Source organism: Ammospiza nelsoni, chromosome 30, assembly GCF_027579445.1.
Source record: "Ammospiza nelsoni isolate bAmmNel1 chromosome 30, bAmmNel1.pri, whole genome shotgun sequence".
Classification (NCBI taxonomy): Eukaryota; Metazoa; Chordata; class Aves; order Passeriformes; family Passerellidae; genus Ammospiza; species Ammospiza nelsoni.
In genome coordinates, this window is record NC_080662.1 from 2,896,148 (window position 1) to 2,923,710 (window position 27,563).

At 45.7% G+C, this 27,563-nt stretch overlaps 1 protein-coding gene across 1 annotated transcript in view; it reads right to left on the bottom strand.

Annotated features, from left to right (window-relative positions):
- Positions 1 to 27,563, bottom strand: part of UNC5D (unc-5 netrin receptor D) — a 105,023-nt gene that overhangs the window by 20,968 nt on the left and 56,492 nt on the right. The window contains exons 7-11 of the mRNA XM_059490674.1: positions 13,130 to 13,310; positions 11,953 to 12,120; positions 10,891 to 11,055; positions 6,160 to 6,189; positions 614 to 799 (exon numbers count right to left, since the gene is read on the bottom strand). Coding sequence (XP_059346657.1) covers positions 614 to 799; positions 6,160 to 6,189; positions 10,891 to 11,055; positions 11,953 to 12,120; positions 13,130 to 13,310 — 730 coding nt within the window. The remainder of the gene's footprint in view (positions 1 to 613; positions 800 to 6,159; positions 6,190 to 10,890; positions 11,056 to 11,952; positions 12,121 to 13,129; positions 13,311 to 27,563) is intronic.

Genomic DNA, 27,563 nt, shown 5'->3' on the forward strand with positions numbered 1-27,563 from the left:
TTTCCTAAATCTGTGGAGGAGCTGGGGATTTTGGAAGGGACATGGGGATTTTGGATGCTGGACAGCACTCCTAAAGCATCTGGAACGTGGACAAGGAAGATCCTGGGTTTGTGGGACAGAGCAGAGCCAATTCCAGGTCATTATCCCTGTCCCTATCCCTGGCTGCCCTAAACCCCCTCCCCAAACACAGGCGAGCCTGAGCAGCGGGAGCTGCTCTGATTTGGTTGCTTTGCTTTAATTTGAGCTTTTCCTAAATCAGTGGAGGGGCTGGGGATTTTGGATGCTGGACAGCATTTCTAGAGCATCTGGAGTGTGGCCAAGGAGGATCCTGGGTTTGCAGGATGGAGCAGAGCCGATTCCAGGTCCCTGTCCCCACTCATCCCATCCTCCTTCCACACCACCAGAGTGGACCAGAAGTTAACAGGGCAGTTTTCCACTGGGTACCACTGCAGTTAAACTGCTTTATCTCACTCTCAGGAGAGAGGGGGGATGTGTTTGGCATCCGCCACACGATGCAGAGCCTTGGTGATGCCCTGACTCCATCAAACCCCCTCCCCAAACGCAGGCGAGCAGCGGGAGCTCTGCAGAGAAGAAAGGAAATCGCCGCACTAACCTTGTCTGACTGTTTTAAAATTAAAAGTCTGGAAGCCTCCCGTGAGTGCAGAGGAATCAATGACATCCACGCCGTACTCACTCTGACTGCGCCGGTACAGGGTCACCCCCAGCGCCAGCACGGCCACCGCCAGCACCGCCGCCGCCAGCCCCGAGTACAGCGCCACGTCCGCGCCGCGCTCCACGTCTGCGGAGAGAGAGGGGTCAGAGACGGGGACAGGGACAGCGACAGGGACATGGGGATGTGAGGACACGGGGGATGTGAGATGTGGGGGGACATGGGGGATGTGGGGGAATATGGGGGGACAAGAGCTGTGTCAGGGACAGGGGGACATGGGACACGGGGATATGGAGGACACGGGGACATGGGGGATGTGGGAACATGGGGACGTAGGGGGACATGGGGGATGTGGGGCGACAAGAACTGTATCAGGGACACAGGGACACGGGAGGACATGGGGATGTGGGGGGATGTGTGGGGACAAGAGCTGTGTCAGGGGACATGGGACATGGGGGACACGGGGACGTGAGGGATGTGGGGGATATGGGGGATGTGGGGACATGGGGGGACAAGAGCTGCATCAGGGAGAGGGGACAGAGGGACGTGAGGACATGAGGGATATGGGGACATGGACATGGGGGCACAGAGGATGTGGGGGATGTGAGGGGACAAGAACTGTGTCAGGGACAGGGGGACATGGGGACATGGAGGATGTGGGGACATAGTGACATGGGGGAACAAGAACTGCACCAGGGACATGGGGACATGGGGACATGGGGGATGTGGGGAGACAAGAACTGTGTCAGGGACATGGGGACACGAGGGGATAGGGGAACATAAGGGGACATGGGGGGACATGGGGAACCAAGGTGGAGCTGGGCGCACGAGCAGGGGCAGTGCTGGACAAAAAGGGCTGAGACGGTGAGCGGAATTCCCGATGGAGCGCCCCAAACTGGAGAGCCTGTTTGGGTGTGGGGAGAAGGAATTGACTGCTGTGACAGAATGAATCCTGCAATATTCCACAACTGAAATATCCCATCCCACTCTCCTCGATCTGCTGGGATTTGTGCACCATGGAATTAAATCCCTTGGCACGCCCCCTTGGAGGGTCCTTGGGGGGTTCCCTGAATTCCCAGCTCCAGGGTGAGGGGAGGGAGCTCAGAGCCCACCCTGGGCAGGGCCTGGGTCCTGCTGGGCGCTTCTCCTGCACGGCAGAGCCCCAGGAAGAGAAACTGGATTTGTTCAGGGCCAATGAGATCAACAAAAACTAACATGGAAATCCAGAGTGCTCTGTGTCAGTGAATGCACTGCACTGCACAGAAATAGGTTGGAAAGTTAAAAATCAGCATTTAATAAACAGCCAATTACAGAAATTATTTAATTACTGCTTGGGAGGAGGCTTCTGTTGTGCTTTTCTGCTGAAAGTCAGATAATTTCATTTTAGCTGAGTTTTGAAAACGAGCGTGAAACTTCAGAGTGTTGAGATGAAAGGAACGAGCACCTCTGGGCAGCATTTCCTTGGCTCAACACTTTCTGACAAAAAAGAAGTGTCTGAAAAGTGAACCAAACCTTTGATTTTACTTTGGATTGGACCCTGCTCCAGGTGCTGGGACTGAATTTCAGCTGGGCACTCCAATCCAAAGTAAAATCAAAGGTTTGGTTCAAACATCCTTGGCAGAAAACGTCCCTCTCATCCCCTCTCTCCAACTGGTCCCAGTCAGCACCAACCATGAGATTCCAGCACCCAAAAGAGATGTTTGGGTATCAGTTTTACCAGAACCACTTAACCAGATGAAATACTGAAAGAAAATACTCTTGCAAGAGTAATACTCTCAAATACTCTCAAAACACTCTTGCTTTGCAGGAAAATACTCCTGTAAAATTTCTGCTGCATTTTTGAGTAATCTGTGAATGGAAAATGGTTCTGCTTTTAACACGTTCACAATTTGTCGGGAAGAAAAACAAAAATCACCAAGTTTGCATGGAAATATCAGCTTTGGGGAAGAATCCACCTTCTGCGGCAGGTCAGGAAACCACACTGAACAAACTTGTAAGGTTACAAAATTCAGCTTTCTAGAACAATTCCAACGTCACACGGTTCCACCAACTCAATCACTAAAAGAGAAACTTTAGGTTTTTTTCCTTTTTTTCCCTGAAACCTTTTTTTTTTTTTTTCCCATGAGATTCCCTCCTTAAAATATGCCGTAAATAGAATTTTAAGCTCAGTTTGGGATTGCAGAGAGTGAGATACTGGCTGACAATGAAGAAGGGACAGGCCAGGCAGAAAAAGCAAAGAAAAGGGGTCACAAAGCCAAACTGGAAACATCTCAGATGTGTCCAAAACCACACAAAGCCCGCCCCAAAGCTCCTCTCCCCCAGCCCCGTTTTGTTCCCCAGCACCAGGTGCAGAAAAGGAAGTTCAGGCAATAATTACATTTCTATTTCTTCCAATTTCCTATTCCCAAGTCGCTTTGTTGTTACAGGGAATTAATTACGAATTGCTATTGTTGAGTTAATTTCTGTGGGTAATTAGAGCAATGAGTGAGGCAGGAGGAGGGAGGGGATGGATCTCCAGGAATAATTGGGGTTTTTCCCTTCCCAGGGAGAGCTCCTGGGTTTTGCACCACAAAGCGTCTCCAACTCTTCCCTTTGGATCACTGCTTTAAAAAAGGAAAGTGCTGAAAATGGGAATTATCCCTCCTGCCCTGCTGGGATGATAAATGATCAAGTCTGAGAGATGCAGAAATATCCTGGCAGGAAAAGCTTCCACCCCACAGGACTGCAAAGGGGGAGGATCCCAGAGCTCATCTCCTGCCCACTCCTCAGGTGCTCTGGAATTGCCATTTCTGCCTCTAAATCCCCTCAGGTGCTTCAGCATCTCCTTCTCCATCCATTCCCACGTCAGGCAATTCCCCTTTCCCATTTTTACACAATTCTACACGGGTTAAAGATGAGAGGGAGGGCACAAAATAAAACAAAATGGGAGCAGTTGGACTCAAGCAAAATCCATCTGAGGAGAAGAATTCTCTTTTCATTGACTCTGAAATATCTCCAGGGCTTGAAGCGGAGCCTGGTCTATAAATTTGATGATTGAAACCTCCCGAGGGTCCTTCCCTGGGATGAGTTGGTGGTTGCTGAGTTCCCAGAGCTTCCCCAGTGCCAGGAAAACCCTCACAAACCTCAGGGGAGCAGAGCTCAGAGAATCCTCCTCAGGGTTTAGTGGGGTTTTAAACAGCTTTGTGCTAAAAGGGCAAACCTAGAGTGGCTCAGTATTCTTGGAATTATTCCTATGGAACACAATTCCATGAGAAAGAAGCCTTTCTTTTGGGATTTTGGTGTTTAGAAACAACCGCTGATTTGTTTCTTTTCTTTTTTTTTTTTTTTTTAATTAATCTTTACCTCTTTACCTTCTGGTCTTTTCTTTTGGAGAATTCCTTCCATTGGAGATTAGAAATTAAGGGAAGGAGGAAGGCATGGGAAATCTGGGGGAGCAGGGTGAGGTTCTGCTTTTCCTTTTTTCCCAGAAGGGAACAAAGTGGAAAAGAAACCAAACAAACCAGAAAAGCAAACATTTATAGTCCACCAATTATTCCTTAATGAGTTGCATCCTCCCGGCCCAGGGGTGGGAGGGACCCTGGCAGGCACCACAAATTTTATCCCTTTCTGCTCCAGGATCCATGTTTGTGGTAATTGCAGCCCATTTTTCACTCCACCTCCTGCCACTGTTACACAACATTTATTGAAAGCACATTTGATGGTAATGAAGTTTCTATTAACTATGATTAAGTTTCATAAAGCACCTGAAGATAATTTAAGATGCGCAGGACCAGAAAGTGAAACATTTGGTTTAGTGCATTAGGAGAGGTAATTGATTAAATTATCTCATTTCCAAGCAGAGATTTGCAGGAGCTGTGCAGGGCCCACCTCCCCAGCTCCAGCAAGGAGGGGAGGGCTGGGAGATGGGCAGGAGATCCCAGAGGTTCTTCCCAGGTTCTTCCCACAGCCCCAAGTCCTTCTCCTCACTCTTGGAGCACAGGGATCATGAGTTAGGAGCTCAGGGAAGAGATCCTTCAGTGGAACAGGCTGTTCCTCAATGATCTTCATCCCTGGCTCTGTTTTTGCATCCTGGAGCAGCTCCTGCTCTGTGAGCTCTGTGTCCCTGCCCTGCTGAGACTTCTGCTGCTCACAGTGACCCTGAGATGTGTTAAAGTCTCTTTTCCCAGCCTGGCAGGCAAAGAAGGAGTCAGAGCTCTTCTGTTCTTGTTCTCAAGGTTGTTTATTGTTTCTTATGTATAAAATTCTTTCTCTGGCCTGCTGAGGTCTGTTCAGTAGGTAAGAGAGAAGCGGGGTTAAATTCCTGTTGATGTCCCACCCTGGCAATGCCCTACAGTCCTTTCCAGGGGGAAATTCCTGTTGATGTTCTTCCCTGGCATTCCAGGGGTAAATTCCTGCTGATGTCCCACCCTGGCACAGCTCAAGGCCCTTTCCAGAGGGAAATCCTCCTGATGTCCAACCCTGGCACAGCTCTACAGCCCTTTTCAGGATGAAATTCCCGTTGATGTCCAACCCTGGCACAGCTCTACAGCCCTTTTCAGGATGAAATTCCTGCTGATGTCCAGCTCTGGCACAGCTCAAGGCCCTTTCCAGAGGGAAATTCCTGCTGATGTCCCACCCTGGCACAGCTCAAGGCCCTTTCCAGAGGGAAATCCTCCTGATGTCCTACCCTGGCACAGCTCTACAGCCCTTTTCAGGATGAAATTCCTGCTGATGTCCCACCCTGGCACAGCTCTACAGCCCTTTTCAGGATGAAATTCCTGCTGATGTCCAGCTCTGGCACAGCTCTACAGCCCTTTTCGGGATGAAATTCCTGCTGATGTCCAGCTCTGGCACAGCTTGAGGCCCTTTCCAGGGGAAATTCCTGCTGATGTTTCACCCTGGCACAGCTCAAGGCCCCTTCCAGAGGGAAATCCTTCTGATGTCCCACCCTGGCACAGCCTGAGGCCCTTTCTAGGGTGAAATCCTGCTGATGTCCCTGGCAATGCCCTACAGCCCTTTCCAGGGGTAAATTCCTGCTGATGTCCAGCTCAAGGCCCTTTCCATGAGGAAATTCCTGCTGATTTTCCCTGTGACACAGCTCAAGGCCATTCCCTCTCCTCCTGGCCCCTGTCCCCCTGCTCTCCTGCCCTGCTGGGGCTGGCAGAGCTGCAGGTGCACGACAGAGCAGCCCTGAGAGGATGCCAGGCACAGAAACACCCTCCAGGCGAGACAGGAGGAAGCAGAGCAGGACCAGATCTGCACCAGGAACCCCAAATTCCAGCAGAAATTCCTTTTTTCCCAATTCCAGAGGTTGATCCTGAGCTGAGCATGCCCTGAGCCAGGGCTCCCTGTCAGACAGGGATTGTTGAGGATGATCCTCTGGCTCACTGAACCCGCAGATGCTAAAGCCTCTCATAAAACCTTGGCTCCTCCTCACCTCCTAAACAAACAGTCCAAACAGCAAAGGAGATGAGGAAAATCATATTTACGAGAGAAAAAAAAAAAAGAACTTTGGGATTTTAATTCATGAGGTTTTTTATCTGAGAGAGAGAGAAAGAGAGGAAGTTGCACTTAATAAATTTACATGGAGCATATCTATCTCCTATATTGCTTCTGTCTCACTCTATAAATGAAACATTTTCTCCTCGTTTGCTGACAATATGAATATTTTATGTTGTCCATGTTTTTCTCTTCATCTTCTCTTTTTTTCTTTCTTTTTTTTCCCCCCTTAAATCCCTATCAGGAAGTTCCTTTGCAGCAATTTCTCACTTGGTTAATTCAGGTTATTTGTTGGCTCTATTGGACGCTGTTGTTTATTTACACCTCAGCAAGAAGGAAGTTCAATACCTCGCAGTGGATCATTGGCAAAGACACTCAGGTCAGAATTAATGATTCCTTTGTGTGTTTGATGGATGGAAAAGCTGGTGATGGGCACTTAAATTAGTTACAAGCTATAAAAATGCCTGGTTTATTCACATTTTTGTACCAAACACCTCCAATAATGGCACTTCTCTGCGTGTACATGAGCACACATATCCATGTGCCCCCAGCAAATGGAAATATGGGATAAAAGGGGGTTTTCCTATTTTTCCCATTTTTCTATTGGACTGCAGCTCTCAAAAATGAGCCTGCTCTGCCTCCTTTATGCCAAACACTTGAGCCACCATTTATAACCTAAAACCTGCCAAAGTAATCCCTAAAACTGGGAGACTCAGGCAGATTATGAGGCTCCTTATTTTAATATTTGTGAGGATGCTCAGTTCAGAAATACTTAACCCAGAAGATCGTTGGATTTTGGCTTTGCCATTTTTTTGGATGAGGTTTTTATTTCCCTGCCCACGGTTGGTTTTGCAGGAAAATGAGGCACAAAAAGACCCAGAGAGGAGGGTGAGACTGGAGCAAACCCTTCCCTGCTGCTGGCAGGAGCTGCCTGCACCAAACTGCAAAGGGAAAAGCATTTCCCATGGAAATGGAAATTCCTGCATCCAGGAGCCTCCTGGCAACAGCAGCAGCACTGCTGGGAAAATGGAAAAGAAAATTATTTGTGATTGTGCTGTGATTATTGGGGGTGTATTAGTAAAAACATGTTTGCAGGTCAATCCCTGTGGCCCTACTTGTTTGTTTTGGTTTTGGGCACTTGGAGAGAAATCAATAGGTTTTGAAGTTGGGAGAAATAGCTTTAAAGCAAACAGATAAAAGTAAAACAAAAAGCTCTCAAAAAAAAAAAAGAAAAAAAAAAAGAAAAAATCCTCTCTTTTATTAAGCAAAGAGAAAGCTTTCACCTCTGCAGGAAAGAGAAAAATCCAACTGGGAATCCTGGGAGGGAATAAACACTGGGAGAACAAACATGCAGGACAGCAGGGAGGTGCTGGAGCTGTCTGGAGCCAAAGCAACCTCTGCATTATCACAGACATGTTTTATGGAAAATCCTTTCCTTAGGATTTTTCCTCCTGAGAAGCTGGGAGGCCTCAGGAACAGAATGCAAACAATGGTTATCTGCTGCTGTGGAATGCAACAGGTGCATCTGTGATTGGCCTCATGTGGTTGTTTCTAATTAATGGCCAATCACAGTCAGCTGGCTCGGACAGAGAGCAGAGCCACAAACCTTTGTTATCATTCCTTTCTATTCTATTCTCAGCCAGCCTTCTGATGAAATCCTTTCTTCTATTCTTTTTGTACGGTTTTAATGTAATATATATCATAAAATAATAACTCAAGCCTTCTGAAACACGGAGTCAGATCCTCGTCTCTTCCCTCATCCTCAGACCCCTGTGAACACCATCACAGAGAGACACCCCAGGAAAAGTCCCCAAGAGCTGAGTGAATGGCACTGCTCTCAAAGCCTCTCTGGTTATTCTTTCTTAAAACACAGGGAAAGAAAGAAAATTAAATTACATTTCTGTCCTTGGACACCTTGGAGCTGTTCTGTAAATTTTAAGTGCTGGGAATTTTAAGTGCTGGGATCCACAGGCAGAGTGCTGAGTGCTCCCTCCCTCCAAACCCCAGCAAAATCTGATTGAAGCTCTCAGCTCAGGTATCTCTGAAGCCTGAATAAGGAATTTTAAGTGCTGGGATCCACAGGCAGAGTGCTGTGTGCTCCCTCCCTCCAAACTCCCTCCAAACCCCAGCAAAATCTGATTGAAGGTATCTCTGAAGCCTGAATAAATACACAGGATGCTCTCTGCCACTGGGAAAGCATTAAAATCCCAGGGCAAAAAAAAAAAAAAAAAAAAAAAAAAAAAAAAAAAAAAAAAGAGAGTTCATTTTGTTTATGAGAGAAAAGGCAATGCAGAACCATAGAAACAAGGACAGAGGGCTGGTTAAACACGGCCTTACAGAAAGCAGACACATCCTTGTTTACATCTCCCAGCCCTGGCACTCCTGATGGCTCCCAGGGCTGCTGTTCCACCTGACAAGGTGACAGCACAGGGACAGGAGAGGGCTCAGGGATAAACTCACAAATCCCTCCCGTGTGCGCAGCTGCAGGGCTGCTCTGCCCAGCTCCCCACACTGGGGGGGGACAACAGCAGCTTCCCAGTGCCAGATGCTTCCCAGACACTGGGTGTGAAAAATGCATGTATTTTATGATTGGCTTTTCGCAAATATTCAAATGAATGTTATATGTGCTGTGTTTGAAAGTAATCCTGTGTTAATTCTCTTAAGTACTGTGTTAAATATAGTTTTAGGCTATAAAAATTGTTAAAATAGAAACGATGCTATGTAGGATACTTTTCTTAAAGAAAGGACTCCCCTAGCAGCCACAGGACACCTAAATCTTTCAGAGAAAGAGAATTTATTGCCCTCTTATCAGAAGAAATGAACATCTTCCCACCTTGAAGGTGCTGTTAGGATTAGAAGGAAGAAGCTGACGATGACCAGACAGAATCCTGTGTTTGAATGGAATTTATGCATCATGTATGAAGTGTATGAATATGCAACAGGCTGTTGCTTTTAAGGGTTAATCCTCTGTTAACGTGTGTCCTTTTTCGGGCTCGTGCTGCCCAGAAAGAGGTACCCGGACATCCATAACTCTTTGTTTCTATTGTCTCATATTGTCCTAATTCAAATTGTCCAAATTATTATTACTCTAATTGTATTACTATTTTTATAACCATTTCATTACTATTAAACTTTTAAAATTTTAAAAACAAGTGATTGGCATTTTTCACCCTGGTGAAGGGCAAAGCCTTTCCCAGGGAGCTGCAGTTCTGCCTGGTTTAGCTCCTGCTGAAGGCAGCAAAAGGAGAAAACTCCGACCTTGACCGGCGCCTGCTCCTGCAGTTCTCCCGAGGGGTTTTGCCTGTTTGTTTGCAAGGAAAGGCTGAGGAGAACATTTGGTTATGGAGGTTGGAGTTCCAACCTGCAAACCCCCTGGATTTGGGATTTTAGCATCACCTGATCATTCACAGGCAAAGAACAAGCAACACAAATCCAAAGACCTGGAAGATTTCAAACTCCCCACGGAAAATCGGAAAACCACGTCTGTTGTGTTGTGATTTCAGGGCTCACTTCAGAACCTCGGGTCCCTCCCCTGATAATTCCTTCCCAGGTGTGTCAGTCACCTCTCCTTTCCCCTCCCAGCACTGTCTGTCAGTCCTGGAATACCAGAAGGGCATTGAGTCTCTGGGGTGAAACACCACACACCCAGCCAGCCAAAAGTGTCTGTGGGGTGAAACACCACAGTGCTGCTGCTTGGTTCAGCACCAAGGGCCAGACAAGCTCAGGCACATCCTGTCTGCTGCCAGCCAGGGTCTCTGTACAAATCACAAACAGGACAGGACTGCTGGGAACCTGCCTTGAGCTGTTTTATTTTCCAGCATCACTCTCATTCCATGGTTATGACAATGGGAAGATGCCACCAGCTCACATCCCAGGCAGCAGACCAAGAACTTAATGGTACAACTCACTTTATAAGTTTTTTGACCAATCACACAAAGCAAAAGCACACTGACAGTAGTTCTATCCAATCACTATAAGCACACATAGCTTTGGTTAAGCAATGCTTGCTTATTTCAAATACAATACATGCTTGTAAGCCTTAAAACACAACGCACAGAGCTCCATTATTAAGCTTCAACCTTCCTAATACCTCACCAGATAAACTTTCTGTAGCTTAGAGAGTTATTCTAGACAAGTGTTAATACACAGATCATTGTTCTATTTGTTCTTGCTTGTCTACAGTTTAAATAATTTCTCTGCTGACCAATCTCATGGCTGCTGCTTAGCTCCGATCACAGTTCTGCTGTCTCTGAGGCCTTTTGCAGCTTTCCCAAAACCCTCTGATTTTGTAGATTCCCACAATATCTGCAATATTATTGGTAAATATTCCAATACACATCCCTTTTCACAGGAGTAGCTAAGACACAGGAGCCTCACTTAAAGAGGTTCCCTGGCCTTCAGCCCATCCCTCAGGCCATCCCCAAGCCCGTGGCAGCTCACTGTCGCTATAGGACACGAAAAAACACAAGCTCATACCGCTGTTCTCAAGGTGAAGGAAAAAAAGGGAAGATTATTTTCTGACTCTAACATTTACAGTTTTCCAAGAGTGACAGCGGATTGGAGGGTGACAGTGCCACCTCTCCAATGACACTGGTCAGCCTAACAGTCCATCAACTTTCTCCTCCTCCATAAAGGAATGCAAAACAACGAGTTATTTACAGAAAGTTTGTGAGAAAATTCACTACAACAATGTCCACATCAGAAGGCTTAGAAAATCTTAAAAACCCAGGGTGTCAGCTCACCTTGTATGCAGAGCCCCTCGGTGCAGTTCTCGGACTCCTGGCTCAGCCCCTCGCAGTGCTTGCCGCCGTTGCGGGGCGCGGGCGCGGCGCACTCCCGCACGCGCAGGTGCTCGCACTCGGGGCTGCACACCGACCACTCGCTCCACACCTCCCAGCTGCCGTCCACTGCCCGGTGGGGAAAACACGGTCAGCAGCTCCTGTTTCATCTCTGCCCTCCGTAATTCCATGTCTAATACACTCCTAAGCAAACTTTCGCGAGATAAATGGTGTGTTTAACGAAGCTCTCAGCTCTGTGTTTCTCTTTCTGGCGTTGTTAATATCAGCTCCCCTTCTCTGCACTAACCCCACACCCACACCTACCTCCCTGATTTCTCCCCCTGAGCTGTCCTGGCAGGGTTTTGGGGGTGCCAGGAGCAGGAACAGCAGATTTGTGTTTCCAAACAAGCTGTGGGTTTGCTGGTAGACAAAACCAGCACTGGGAGATAAAAGAAACAATGGGAAGGATTCCACTGATTGATGAATGGAAAAAGAGATTTGCTTTTACAAGTAAACTTTAGGCTTGCTGATAAATGAAATTAGACATTAATGGGGAAGAAAAACCCCTAAATTCCACAAGAATTAAAAATCAAAAGGGAGGGTTATACATTAGAGGGAAATCTTTGGGATCAGGTGTTCTGGGAAGTCTGAACCTCTCAGGTACCTCAGAAATGGGGAAAGAGAGAAGGGAAATGTGGCTGGAAATTGGGATAAAAGGGAGGCTGCCTCATCCAAAAATTGGAGAGACCCCAAGGGAATGCCCCATGGCCTCTGCCTTGATTGGAATAAAGTCAAAGGACTCTTCTGTCTCCTTTTTGGACATATTTGTGGATTAATTTTCCTAACACAGGGTAAGATCCAGCCTGCCCACAGGTGCCTGGCACTGCACCCAAACCCAAACCCAAACCCAAACCCACACCAGGCTGGGCTAAAACACGGCTGCATTCCCTGTTCCTTTCCCAACTCCCTGCTGCTGCTTCCCACCCAAAGCCAAGGCTCCTGAAGCCCTCCCTGGCCAGGACTCACCGGGGCAGAGGGAGGTGCAGGTGATTTTCTGCACGGACATGCCCTCGCAGAAGGCTCCCCCGTTGAGGGGCGCGGGGTTGGTACAGGTGCGCGAGCGTTTCTGCCAGCCCCGGCCGCAGCGCGCGTTGCAGCTGGACCACTCTGTCCATGAGGACCAGCCCCCGTTCACTGCAAAACAACAACGTGGGAGGGAAGCTGAGGGGCTGGGGGACTGTGCCAGAGCCCACCAGAACCAAACCCAAACCCAAACCCAAACCCAAACCCAAACCCAAACCCATCCCAGTGGGAAGGGCTGGGCTGGGTGTAGAAGTTCGTTTGGGGGATCCCCTAAGCTGTGTGTTTGCTCGTAGCAGCAGGCAAGAAAGGAGAATCCACACAGCTTCTGAGGGTGCTGATTAAAACACCAACATGGTGGGGGGCTGAAGGGGTGTGCCAGAGCCCCCCCAGAACCAAACCCAAACCCAATCCCAGCAGGAAGGGTGTAGCAGTTCATTTGTGGTCCCTGGGGAGTCCCTGATGGTAGCAGCAGGCAGGCAAGGAGACTCTACACAGCTTCTGAGGGTGCTAATTAGATGAGGGCGCTAATTATTGGGGGTCTCACCCCTGGGAGCAGCATGGTTTCTGAGGGATAAGGGGAGAAGGGGGAGAGAGGGAGAGCCCAGGGAGAAAAGGGCCAAGAAAGCAAAGAGCCAAGAGAGAATCTGATCTCCCTGGCACAGCTTAACAGGGAGATTCAAGGTGGGTACAGAATCAGACTTGGGCCAAGGGGATTACAGATCCATGATACTTCAGGGGAGGATCACAAGCTTGGAATAAACATTTTTGAGGGATGAGACAGAGCATACCATTTAACTAAATTGTAACACCACATTTCACCCTTTTTTTGTTAGAAAGAAAACATGAAGATAAATAAGTGCCCTGCACAGTTTAACAGGGAGATTCAAAGTGGGCACAGAACAAGCCTTGGGCCAATGGGATTACAGATCCGTGATGCTTCAGGGAGGATCACAGGCTTGTAATAAACATTTTCTAGGGGTGAGACAGAGCACACCATTTAAGTGACACGCAACACCACAGCTGGGTGATCCCACGTGCACTGGGTTTGAATCAGCCCAGCAATAACAGCGCAAATCAAAGCGGGGCACAGCCACCTCTGCCCCCCAGCCCTGTCACTGACCATAGACCACCACGGTGGCCGACAGGCTCCTCCTCTTGGCCACGATGTTGGCAGCCATGCAGGTGTAGTTGCCTGAGTCGGAGAGGCGCGCCTGGCGGATGATGAGGTTGTGGTCGGCCCTGGTGTCGATGTTCTCGTCCAGATTGGAATCGATGGGCTCCTCGTTCTTCAGCCACTCCACCTGGCAGGGAGGAGAACAGGGAAACGTGGGGCAGGCCAAAGGCACCTCATGGCCTCGTTAATTGGGTGGGGAAATGCTTCCTTTGGCTGGTAGCTTAGAAAAGCTGTTTTTTCCTCAAGGAACATGGAATAAAATCCCAGCTGAGAGAGAGAATAGGAAATTCTCCCAACTATATTTTTACATATTGCACCATGCACTGGATGTTCAAACACTTGGACAGCTACCAGTTCTATAAAACAGATAATAAGCATTATCAATCCCATTTTTTTTTGGTGAAAAAACAGGAAGATGAAATTGCCTGACACAGCACACAGAGGAAAAGCTGATTCTTTCCTCAAGGAACATGGAATAAAATCTCAGCCGAGAGAGAACATGAAATTCTCCCAACGATATTTTTACATATTGCTCCTGCTGCACCATGCACTGGATGTTCAAACACTTGGACAACTACCAGTTCTATAAAACAGATAATAAGCATTATCAATCCCACTTTTTTTTTTGTGTGAAGAAGCAGGAAGATGAAATTGCCTGACACGGCACACAGAGGAAGAGCCGAGTCATCATCACAGATTCCCAGCTGACACCAACACCCTGAGAACAGAGGCCATTAGTGTTTGCTGCCATGGTCCATAAACCCCCTGAAATGCTGTGCACGATGTGTTCCAATCCATCTTCTCCAGTTCACCTCCCAACGGCTCTGAGCACGCCCAGGAATCGCCCGCAAGGCGCCTTTCCTCCCGAAACATTAACAGAAAATAGTTAAGGCATGGCAAGCTGCTGTCACAGGAGAGCAAAATTAAAAATAGAAATAAAATCAACTGATTCTATTAAAAGACCAAAGAGCAGGGGGCTGTTTTAACAGCTTTTCTAGATCTGGAGGAGCTCTGGCTGAGCCCTGCAGTCAAACTCCCTTCTCCACTCCGTTCAGATGAATAACCTTGTTTAGCAACTTGTGGAAGGACTTGGAACTTTGTGGTAATGAGCTTATGGCTGTGGTAGCTGCAGGCATTCATTAGCACTCAGCTCTGCGCAGATGGGCTGCAATTTGTACATTTTCCAGTTCCTAAACAAATCTGCAAGCGCTGACCATCAAAGCCAATTACGTTTGGTGCCAGGCAGCAGATTCCCCTCCAGCAGCACTCCCGGCTTTGCTGGGACGGATCCAGCCCTGCACATCCCAGCCAAGGGCTGCAAACTCTCCTGGAAAAGGCTCCAGGGCTGGGGCACCTAATCCCACACGGTGGCTGTGGAGTTAAATCATGATTTGACACATCTGTGCAAACGTGAGTTACCTGAGGGCGAGGCTCAGCACCACACATTTCACACTGAAAATGGGGGAGATTCCAGCTCTGTGATCCATCTCTGCCATCTCTCTGTCCTCCTGCATCCAACCCTCCCTCCCACCCAGGGAACACTTCCTCAGTGCCTGCAGGAGCCTGGGCACAGCTTGGGACCAAGAAGCTGTGCTAAATCCAGCCATTCCAAACCCTTCCCTGGACAATATCTCTGGGAATATCTTCCAACCATGCCAAACCTTTCCTTGGGCAATATCCCTGGGAGTGAGTTCCAGCCATGCCAAACTTTTCCCTGGACAAAATCCCTGGGAGTTCCAGCCATGCCAAACCTCTCCCTGGACAAAATTCCTGGGAGTGAGTTCCAGCCATGCCAAAACTTTTCCAGCCATGCCAGACCTTTCCTTGGACAATATCCCTGGGAATGTGTTCCAGCCAAGCCAAACATTTCCCTGGACAAAATATCTGGGAGTTCCAGCCATGCCAAATCTTCCCCTGGACAAAATACTGGGAAGTGTGTTCCAGCCATGCCAAACCCTTCCCTGGCCAATATCCCTGGGAGTGAGTTCTAGCCATGCCAAATCTTTTCCAGCCACGCCAAACCTCTCCGTGGACAAAATCCCTGGGAATATATTCCAGCCATGCCAAACCTTTCTAAGGATAAAATATCTGGGAATTCCGGCCATGCCAAACCTTTTCCAGCCAATACAAATCTCTCCTTGGACAAAATCCCTGGGAGTAAATTCCACCCATGTCAAACCTCTCCCTGGACAAAATATCTGGGAGTTCCAGCCATGTCAAACCCTTCCCTGGACAAAATCTCTTGGATTCTGTTCCCTTTCCCTGTGGTCTAAAGACACTGAACAACCAACGAATCCACTGACTATTCAGTTCCCCTTCCGCAGTTAACCTTAACAGTAATTATCCGAGGGGGTTTCAGCGAAGAAATTAGGAATTCAATTTAAATTATGGAGCAGCCACACGGGCATAAATCAAGTGACAGGAGTTCGATGCTGAACACGCTTTATGTGCAGTGAAATGGGCAGAGAAATGACAAACACAGCCAGCACTCCCCGAGTTCGTTATTTCACAAGTGTGTTTGTAAATGTTGACTCTCCCCAGGCCAGGGGATTTCTGGGTGGTGAGAGGGGTTCAAGGGCCCTGTTCCTGTCAGCCTCACCCTTGGCGGGAGCACACGCTGATCTTGTGGGGTTTGGTGAGCAGAAAACATTAAAACATTTCCATTAAACCGTGCTTTTCAAAGAATGATGATGCCAGCAAAGGGAGAACATTAAACAGAGAGAACATAAACACCAAAATGTTGGGACGTGAGATCAAACCCTGATTTGTCAGGGAGGATTGCACTGCCTGTGCTCCCTTCATCCCAGCCCCCCCTTTCCCTGAGAAAATCAGGTTTATCCAAGGCCATCCCCTGCTCTGCCTCAGCAGATGGAGGCTTTCAAAGATGGAGAACCAAGGGATGGATTTATGGGATAAAAATACATTTAAAGGAGTCGTGATGACAAAAGATGTTTGTCACTGGCAGGGATGTAACCTTTGGGAAGCTTCAGCCCCCACACAAACACTCACAAAGCAACCAGGGAAAATAAAAACAGCCAAGAACCTAAAACATTTCCCCAGTGGGGTGAGTGATGAGGTCTGGACTGCAGTGTCTGAAGAGTAACTCCAAACTCCTCAGAATTTCACTTCCCTCACTGTGGAGGTCACAGAGTTGCTTGTACCAGAATTAAAAAAATTCCTTTTTAAGAATTAGTCTGATGATCTGGAGCCAGACCTTGAACCTGCTATAAAATGCTGTAAGTTTGTAGAAAAATATCTGGGTTTTTTTCCTCTGAAATTCAGTCTGCACAGAATTAACACCCCCTCCCCAGTTTCACAAACACACACAAAGAAACCAGGGAAAATAAAAACAGCAAATAACCTAAAACATCTCCCCACTGGATGAATGATGGGGTCTGGACTGCAGTGTGTGAAGAGCAACTCCAAACTCCTCAGAATTTCACTTCCCTCACTGTGGAGGTCACAGAGCTGCTTGTACCAGAATTAAAATCCTTTTCCTTTTAAGAATTATTCTGATGATCTGGAACCAGACTTTTCACCTGCTATAAAATGCTGGAAGTTTGTAGAAAAATATCTGGGTGGTTTGTTTTTTTTTTCCTCAGAAATTCAACCTGCTCAGAATTAACCCCCTGTCCCCAGTTTCCAAGGAGGGCTGATCACATCAGGACCTGCAGCTCCAGGGCACCAGGATTAACTGGGCCCCTCCCTGTGTGGCAGCAGCACAATTAGCATCATCAGAAATTTGTCCCAGTTACAGAAAGCAATTACCACAGACCAGCTTATGGCATTATCAGAGTAAAATCAGCTCAACACTCCAGAGCCTGGGCAGATTATGGGAGTTAGAGAACTCTTCTCTCTGAAAAACAAAACTTATTCCAACCCACCCACTACGAGTTCCTCACCAGTCGCTCTGATGGATATTCAAACATCCCAAGAGCTGGGACTGAATTTTTGGCTCTTTTTGGTGACCCTGTTTGAGATTCCAGCCAGATTTAACACAAGAGGCAGCTCCCAGCTCTTGTGGGCATGGCGATAATTTGGGAGGTCAGGAGAATGTTTATCCTGGAGGAGGAACACAAATCCTCTGAGGAAGGTTTGAAGGAGCTGGGGCTGCTTAGGCTGGAGAAGAGGAGGCTCAGAGGTGCCCTTATTGCTCTCTGCAGCTTCCTGAAGGGAGGTTGGAGACAGGTGGGGTTGGTCTCTGACAGAACCAGAGGATGCAGCCTCAAGCTATGGCAGGGAAGGTGTCACAGAATCCCAGAATCCCAGAATCCCAGAATGATGAGGTTGGAAGAGACCTCTGAGATCATCGAGTCCAACCTGTGCCCTGACACCTCACCCAGACCATAGCACCCAGTGCCATGTCCAGGCTTTTTTTAAACACATCCAGAGATGGTGATTCCACCACCTCCCTGGGAAGAGCATTCCAGTACTTTATTATTCTTTTGGTGAAAAATTTTTCCTGATATCCAACCTATACCTTCCCTGACGTAGCTGGAGACTGTGACCTCTGGTTCTGTCAGTGCTGCCCGATGGAAAAGACCAATAGGTTGGATTGGAACATGGAACTCCTGCTCCTAAAAATTCATGCTAGAGGAATTTTCCTCTCTGTTGCAGCTGGAATTAGGATGGGGATGGGCAGGGCAAGTTACCCCTAGCCACACTTTCATCCTCCTTTCCACCCTGAGACTCAAACCAGAAGGAGAAGCCTCCACCAGCAAAAGTCTCTGAGGGGTTTAACACCAACCCAAGGGCTGCACACACTCCTCCTGCCTTTATTATTGTGATTTTATCAACACCATCACAAGCCATTAATCCTGTGCCAGAAGCCCTCAGAACAGCCTGAGCAGGTCAGCTGTACCTGCTGCATTCTTTTTAAATTAATCCACTGAGGGAGCTCTGCTCTTGAATCATTTAATCGCAGCTCTGTCACACCAGGCTGGTAAGCATATTTTTCCTTCATTAGGTTGAATATATAATCTCATTACAGGGATCTGACACGCTGACTAACCCATAAATCAGCTGGAGGAGGCTCTGATATGAGGAGATGCACTCAGTGGTGGCCACAGGGATCAGCTGAGACCTCCAGGGCTGCCCATACCCATTTCTGAGGGGTTTTTCCCACTGCAGGGCAGGCAGGGATGTTGGGGAAGATGGAACAGGAAAGCCTTATCAATATGATTTCCTGGCAAAAGATTTTGAGAATATAGAAACTATAAGTGAGATGGAAATGAAAGCAAGCTTTGAGATCCCTCAGATACTGAACAACTGGAAAACAATGGTGTGGCTGGCTGAAGGTGATCCCCTTTGGATGGAACAACACCCTCTGCTTGCAGACAGCTCCAAGGCTCAGAGCAGACCCTACAGCTTGGCAGAAGGGCCCAAAGAGGAGTTTTTAGGGTTTAAAATGTAACACAGTGTGCTAATGTAATGATTCTTATGGGCTGTATGTAAATGTTGTAGGATTTGTATCTTGGACTGGATTGGTTAGTGAGGATTAAAATATTCAACACAGAAGAAGATTTGTTGTATTGTAAGGGGAACTTAACTCTCTTACCCCTTTTACTCTCTTATTCCAATCAAGGCAGAGGCCATGGGGCATCCCCTGGGGTCTCTCCAAGTTTTGGAGGACACAGCCTCCCTTTTTATTCCAATTTCCAGCCACATTTCCTTTCTCTCTTTCCCCATTTCTGAGGCACTTGAGAGGTTCAGACTCCCCAAAACACCTGATCCCAATGATTCCCCTCTAATGTATAACTCTGCTTTTGATTTTTAATTCTTATGGAATTTAGAGTTTTTTTCTTCCCCTTTATTTCTTTCATCTTTCAATATCTAATTTCGTTTATCAGCAAACCTAAAGTTTATTTGTAAAAGCAAATCTCTTTTTCCACTCATCAATCAGTGAATCCTTCCCATTGTTTCTTTTCTCTCCCAGTGCTGGTTTCATCTCCCAGCTTGTTTGGAAACACAAATGCAGCATTCCTCTCATGCTGAAACCCAAAATGACTCAGGGTTCATTCTCTGAAATCCCAACAAAGACCCAGAGGAGGGAATGCAGGCCAGCATGGGAGGGGGGTGAGTCAAAACTCAATTAAAATCAGGTTTGGGATGGGTGTAAAGGGAGAGGTGACAGCCTGGACGTGTGCATCAATTTATAGTGGTAGAGGTGGGCAAGGAGCTGACTCAGCCAGGCTATTTTGGATCCCTGGGATAAGGAGCCATTGCTAAAAATGCCACTGCTAATGGTACCTTGTCTGCTTGCTGAAGGCATCATCAGATCTCAGATAAGTTTATTCCTATTTTTGGCACGTCTACCATTAACTGGAGCGCTGCTTTTTATCTCCGTGCACAAATGACGAGCAAATCAGCATTAATAACCCCAAAGGGCATTAAGGGTGGGAGATTCCCAGTGGGACAGAGCACAGACATGGCCTGAGTTCAGTTATGGGATGGTGACCAGAGATAAAGGGTCCTGTGCACCTCAAATCCCTGTCCCTGTGTCAGTGTTCAGGAACACAGAATCACAGAATTATTATTTGTTATATATATATATATATATATGTGTGTGTGTGTGTGTGTGTGTGTGTGTATGTATGTATGTGTGTATATAATATATACATTATATACCATATATACTGTTATACATGTATATACATATATATAATATATATGTAATATATATATTGTAATGTTATATATATAATATTTATATTATTATTATTATTATTATTATTATTATTATTATTATTATTATTATTATTATTATTATACATGCAGGTGCTTTTATTGAAGAGCTCTGGGTGTCCGGGGTACAGACCCAAATCTGACTCTGACATGGTTTAGAGCCGAACATGTTTTATATTCTATCGTTTTTTAATTTACATATTAATTATTAAACTTACATTGTTCTATTGTAGACATTGATTTCATCCGAACATGGATTTCTCATGATCCCCCTCAAACCTCTAACACGGTTTCTCATGATTCTTATGTCTAAACAATTATTACATCTGAGAGGAATGGTGGATTTGTGTTTCCAAACAAGCTGTGGGTCTACTGGGAGATAAAACCAGCACTGGGAGAGAAAAGAAACAATGGGAAGGATTCCACTGATTGATGAGTGGAAAAAGATATTTGCATTTACAAATAAACTTTAGGTTTGATGATAAATGAAATCAGACATTGAAAGAAATAATGGGGAATAAAAGCCCCCTAAATTCTGTAAGAATTAAAAATTAAAAGGAGGGATTTACACATTAGAGGGAAATCTTTGGGATCAGGTGTTCTGGGAAGTCTGAACCTCTCAAGTACCTCAGAAATGGGGAAAGAGAGAAGGGAAATGTGTCTGGAAATTGGGATTAAAAGGGAGGCTGCATCCTCCAAAAATCTGAGAGACCCCAGAGGAATGCCCCATGGCCTCTGCCTGTATTGGAATAAAGTCAAAGGACTCTTCTGTCTCCTTTTTCAACAAAAACCTCTGCTGTTTGTGGATTAATTTTCCTAACACATCCAATTACTAAATAATCTTCACATCTAACAATCATAAAATTTATCATATCCTCATTCCACAGGTGCAGTTTCACATCATCCAGCAAACACAAGGCCCAACATTTCCCAGGGTTTACCAAGTCTAACTTTCTTTCTAACTTCCCAAATTTTCCATGATTTTAAAATCTTTTACTGTCAGCTCAGCAGTGCAGGTGAGCAGCCCAACCTGAACCTTTGTTTTGCTAAATGGCTCTGAATTGAAGGAGACAGAGAAACCCATGGATCTCCTTTGGAGCTGGTTCTCAGTGATATTTGGGCAGTAATTAAAGTGCTGCTGACACTGAAAAGCTCTCTTTAGATAAGGCTGTCGGTGATGATGTTTGCAGGTTCTGCCTGTCCTGATAGGCAGGATCACATTTATATAGGAAATGCTTGGAGATAAGGAAAACATCACAGGAAGCTTTCAGTAATTGAAACCAAAGCCTTTAGAGGCTGTAATTTCACCGTTCCCTCGAGTTCTGGGGGATCAGCAATACCTGACAATCTTCCTTTTTGTTAGCAGCCTTCAGATGGGATAAATTCAAGAACGTTACTGTGAGATCTTGTGGGAACGCAGGAAATTCCTCTGGATGCCCTGGAGGGCTCCAGCCCCTGCCAAGGGGGCTCAAAGACCCTGGCACAGAACCCAAAACCCCTGTGCCTTTGATGTAGCCCTTGGAAAAAACAATTACCAACCTTTATAGCAAGGATTACAAGCCATGAAAGTTTTAAGTAAAAAGATACTGAATTTATCACAGGGTGAAAAAGATTTTTTGAAGTTTTTAGAATGAGGGTTCAAGGAGCAAGATGGAGGAATCTGGGTGTGTCCAGCCTTTCTCCTTCTTCTTCTTGGCCTCCACCTTCTGCTGTGATGGTGGCACTTTTGGATTGGTTTAGAGTAGAAGCTCACTGTCTAACATAGGTGATGGGTATTGGGAAGTTATTGTAAATATTGTACACGTAGTTTTTAGTATAAAAAGATAACACTGCCCAGGGGAGGCAGAGTGGCTCTGACTTCCTGCTGAACAGACCTCGGCAGGCCAGGAGAAAGAATTTTATAGATAAGAAACAATAAACAACCTTGAGACCAAGAAATGAAGAGTTCTGACTGCTTCTTCGCCTGCTGGACTGGGAAAAGAGAGTTAAACACATCTCGGGGTCACTGTGAGCAGCAGAGATCCCGAGAAGATCTTACAGGAGTCACAGAACAACCTGGGCTGGGAGGGTGTCGCAGACATCTTTTATGGAAAATATTTTCTTTAAGATTTTTCCTCCTGAGAAGCTGAGAGGCCTCCAGAACAAAATGTAAACATTGATAATCTGCTGCTGTGGAATGCAATAAGTAGATCTGTAATTGGCCCATGTTGATTGTTTTTAATTAATGGCCAATCACAGTCAGCTGGCTCAGACAGAGAGCTCAAGCCCCAAACTTTTGTTATCATTTCTTTTTTATTTTATTTTTAGCTAGCTTTCTGAAGAAATCTTTTTTTTATTATTCTTTTAGTATAGTTTTAATGTAATATATATAATAAAATAATAAATCAAGCCTTCTGAAACATGGAGTCAGATCCTCGTCTCTTCCCTCATTCTAAGACCCCTGTGAACACGGTCACAGGAGGGACCTGAGAGATCATTAAACACCTTTAGATTCATTAAAGAATCACATTTCTGCACACGTTGGGAACAGTGTTTAACCCCAAACCCTACAGAAATACAATTGTTAGCTAAAAAACGTGCGACACTTGCCGTGTCACTGCGTACTAAATACAACAGGCACCAGATTTCCGACATTCTGCTTTCTCTTTTAATGCTGTTTACAATTAAAGGAGGTGTTGATCCCTGTGCCCAGAGGCAGAACATTCCCCCAGCCATGAAAGCATTTCAGTGTCACCCCTGGTGGGGCCTCCAGCTGCCTTCAATCCCCACCTCCATCGCTGTGCACTCCCCAGATCCCTGCAGGACTCGCGCGCACAATCATCCCCCTGATTACAAACACCGTGATAAAGTCTCACAACTTCTCCTTTCATGTTCAAGCATTCAAAATTAAAACCATTTCTGGCAACAGGGCCAGAGAAAACAGACAGGGCTGCAAAGCAGCGCATCAAACCCAGCGAGGCCCCAGAGCACATGTCTGTATAAAAAGGAATTATCTATTCAGGGGAACTACAAAGTTATCTCCCTTCTTTTTTCTTTTCAGTTTAGCAATCTAATTCAGAAGTGCTTTGCTCCAGCATTTCTATTTCATGACCTCGCTACCTCCTGGCTGTATTGATTTATTCACAAATCTCAGAAGGAAAGCAAACTTTTTATTTTTTATTTTTTCTGCTGGAAGAAAACTCTGTGCACAGCTCCCCTGCCTGCCCCTCATCCAAGGGCTGTGTCCAATAAAGGGAGATGTGCAGGGACTGGAGAGCTCTTACAAATAAACTTTAGGTTTGCTGATCAATGAAATTAGACATTGAAAGATGAAAGAAACAATGGGGAAGAAAAACCCCTAAGAATTAAAAATGAAAAGGGAGGGTTATGCATTAGAGGGGAATCTTTGGGATCAGGTGTTCTGGGAAGTCTGAACCTCTCAGGTACCTCAGAAATGGGGAAAGAGAGAAGGGAAACGTGGCTGGAAATTGGGATAAAAAGGGAGGCTGCTCCTCCAAAACTTGGAGAGACCCAGGGGATGCCCCATGGCCTCTGCCTTGATTGGAATAAAGTCAAAGGACTCCTCTGTCTCCTTTTTGGACACAAACCTCTGGTGTTTGTGGGTTAATTTTCCTAACCCCGGGGAATCCTGACCATTCCTGGAGCTCAAACCACCCCAAATTCTGCTGCTACCAGGAGAAATCCCACAACAGGAACAGCTGGAGCCGCGGGTGAGGAAGGGCAAAGCGGGGCTGAAGGTGTGAACAGCACACAAAATAAATGGAATTTGGAAATGGAACTGGTTTTGTGCTGTCCGCAACAAATACCTCAAACAAACCAAGTCTAACTGAGGCCAGGTTTTATAGAATAAGGAGGCTGACACATCATTAGACACCCTGGTTGTAAAATCAGTCCAGACCAGCATGTCCTGTACAGGCCATGACAGCTCTCAATCTTTGCTGAATGGCAAACTATAAAAATTATGAATTTGCTCTTAAAAGCAGCTAAAAAATTACGAAATTGCTCTTAAAATCCCAATCTAAATATCAGATCAATCACCTGGGTATCTGAGACACTGCAGATACCCAGGCTGGGTCCTGAGAGTGAAACATCTCCGGTGAGAAATGAATCCCATTTCTTGTACTTGTAACCAAGATCCCTTAAAAGCAAAGCAAATAGCAAATATTGCTGTTTCAGACCCATAAGCACCTGGCCAAATGCAGCTGTTTGCACTGAGCAATCCCAGCCCTCTCTGTCGCTGCAGCAGGATTCACTAAGGCTGGAACTCTCAGCCTGGTTTTGTTTTACTGCCATTATCCTGCCCTGTTTTAGTGAAAAATGAGTATTTTATGATTGGCTTTTCGCAGATATTAAAATGAATATTATATGTGCTGTGTTAGAAAGTTATGCTGTGTAAATTTTTTTAAGTAGTGTGTTAAATATAGTTTTAGGTTATAACAAAATGTTAAAATAGCAATAGTATCTTACAGGAGTAGAATAGAATAGAATAGAATAGAATAGAATAGAATAGAATAGAATAGAATAGAATAGAATAGAAAAACAGAATAATATAGAATAATAGAAAAATAGAATAATTAGAATAGTATCTTACTATGCCATGTAAGACACTTTTTTTAAAAAAAGGACTCACAGCAAGATAGCAGCCACAGGACACCTGAATCTTTCAGAGAAAGAGAATTTATTGCTCCATTATCAGAAGAAATGAACTTCTTCCCACCTTGCTCAGTTAGGATTAAGAGGAAGAAGCTGACACTGACCAGACAGAATCCTGTGTTTGAATGGAATTTATGCATCATGTATGAGGTGTATGAATATGCAACAGGTTATTGCTTTTAAGGGTTAATCCTCTGTTAACTGTGTCCTTTTTCAGGCTCATTTTGCCCAGAAAGAGGTACCCAAACTGTCCTTAACTCTTTGTATTTGTTGTCTCATATTGTCCTAATCCAAATTGTCCAAATTATTATTACTCTAGTTATATTACTTTTATTTTATATAGTCTAAATATATTATTTTTATAACAATTTAATTACTATTAAACTTTTAAAATTTTTAAAAAACCAAGTGATTGGTGTTTTTCACAGTGTGCCAACCCCATAAATACACAAACCTCTGTAAAATACACTTTCACTGCTTGTGGAGTCCTCACAGCTTCTGAATTTTATGTGGGTTTCGTGTTGTGCTGATGTGCTGGCAGTGGAATGCGCGCTGCCCAGAAGAGAAATGATTTTACATTTCCATTAAAAGCCCTGGCTGTAAATAAACCCGTGGAACTCAGGCAGATATTCCTGGGAACATCTACAGCACTCCATTAAAATGTCAGAATCTGTGCTAAACATTTGAAAAAGCAGTGGTGGATACAACGCATTTAAATCTTAAATATATGCATATATTATGTGATAAAGATATTTTAGAGTATTTCACAAACCTCTGCAGAGCACTCAACAGTAATAGTGCAGTAACAGTAAACTATCAGCAATCGTTTAGCACAACAGCTGCCCTTTTATTGCAAAAGAAACGCAAACCCAAAACAAAAACAAGGAAAGAAAAAGAACCCGAAACTCCTGAGAGCTCCACCACAAGCAGAGCAGACAGGGAGTGGAGGGAGAGCTGCGAGTTCCTGCTAAGGCTCAAATATCAGCTTTGGTCTGAGGGTTCATTCACAAGAAAGGGATTCAGGGGGAATTGTAGGGCTCAGGTTTGCACCTCGTGCCTCCCAATGGGCTTGGCTGCTGCTCCATCCCAAGTTTTCCAGGTGGAAATGGGGTGCCTTCTCCATCCCAAGGTTTCTAGGTGGAAATAATTGAGATGTCCCCTTTCCCCATCACACCTGCACATTTCAGGTGTCCCCTTTCCATATTCACACCAGCACAACTCAGATGTCCCCTTTCCCCACCACCTCTGCAGATTTCCTCTTTCCATATTCACACCTGCACATTTCAGGTGTCCCCTTTCCATATTCACACCGGCAGATTTCAGATTTCCCCTTTCCATATCTCCCCTGCAGATTTGAGATTTCCCCTTTCCTCATCACACCTGCAGATTTCAGATGTCCCCTTTCCCCATCACACCTGCACATTTCAGGTGTCCCCTTTCCATATTCACACCTGCACATTTCAGATTTCCCCTTTCCCCATCACCTCTGCAGATGTCCCCTTTTCACATCACAGCTGCAGATTTGAGATGCCCCCTTTCCCTATTCACACCTGCACATTTCAGATTTCCCCTTTCCCCATCACACCTGCAGATTTCAGATGTCCCCTTTCCATATTCACACCGGCAGATTTCAGATTTCCCCTTTCCATATCTCCCCTGCAGATTTGAGATTTCCCCTTTCCCCATCACACCTGCAGATTTCACATGTCCCCTTTCCACATTCACGCCTGCAGATTTCTGGTGTCCCCTTTCCATATCACACCTGCACATTTCAGGTGTCCCCTTTCCCCATCATACTTGCAGATTTCAGATTTTCCCTTTCCATATTCACACCTGCAGATTTGAGATTTCCCCATCACACCTGAGGTTTCAGATGTCTCCTTTCCACATCACCCCTGCAGATTTCAGATTTCCCCTTTCCATATTCACCCCTGCACATTTCAGGTGTCCCCTTTCCACATTCACACCTGCACATTCAGATTTGATTTTTCCCTTTCCCCATCACACCCAGGCCTCAAGGAGGTGACATCCACTCCTGGATCCTCACTCCAGTGCAGGGAATGGCAGCTCCCTGTCCAGTCAAAGGAACATTTAAAACCTGATTTTCAAGCCCACTGAATGAAACAAGAACAAGCCCTGACAGCTGAGAAGTCTGAATGCCATTTGTCACCGATGGAGGAGGCAGCAGTGACACTCCCCAGCACCCCAGCACACCTGCCTGAAGGATTACCAGCCACCTAAACACTTCTTTTTGTGCCGCTGTACCCGGCAGAATTAATATTTTACACTCTGAGGCACCAATAAGGCTGAACACACAGCTCAGAGATTATCCCAAACTTCATTAAATGGGTGTTGACCAAGGATTTTCCAGGTTACAGCTCTGACAGCAACCCCAGGGCTGGGGGGAAGCAGGAGCTGGGAGGAATTACCAGCGAGGAGGGTGGAATTCATTGTGTTTGCCACTGCTGCAGGACCTGCCAGTCACCCTGATTCCTCCTGAGCTGCTCAGGGTGACGGAGCAGAGCTGTCCCTGCTCCTCATTCCGGGGAAATGCTCCTGCCACCGACTCCAGCTCAGCTCAGAGAGAGGAAACCCCTCTGGCAGTGTGTGCTGGGTCTTTAGGAAAAAGGAGGAAATGATGGATTTGACTTTGTGTTTTTAGAAAGTTATATCTTTCTCCCTGAATTATTATTGTTATTATTATTATTATTATTATTATTATTATTATTATTATTATCATTATCATTATCATTATCATTATCATTATCATTATTATCATTATTATCATTATTATCATTATTATTATCATCCTCCTCCTCCTAAATATCTCCCTGAGGGTCCCTCAGGAGCACACCCTGAGCCAAAGGACACAATTCCTGCACAAAATTCCTGCACACACAATTCTGAAATATCTCCCTGCAGAGGGGCTGCTGAGGGATTGGAGGAGCTCACCCTAAGCTAAAGGACACAATTCCTGCTCACAGTTCCTAAATATCTCCCTGAGATATTATTATTATTATTATTATTATTATTATTATTATTA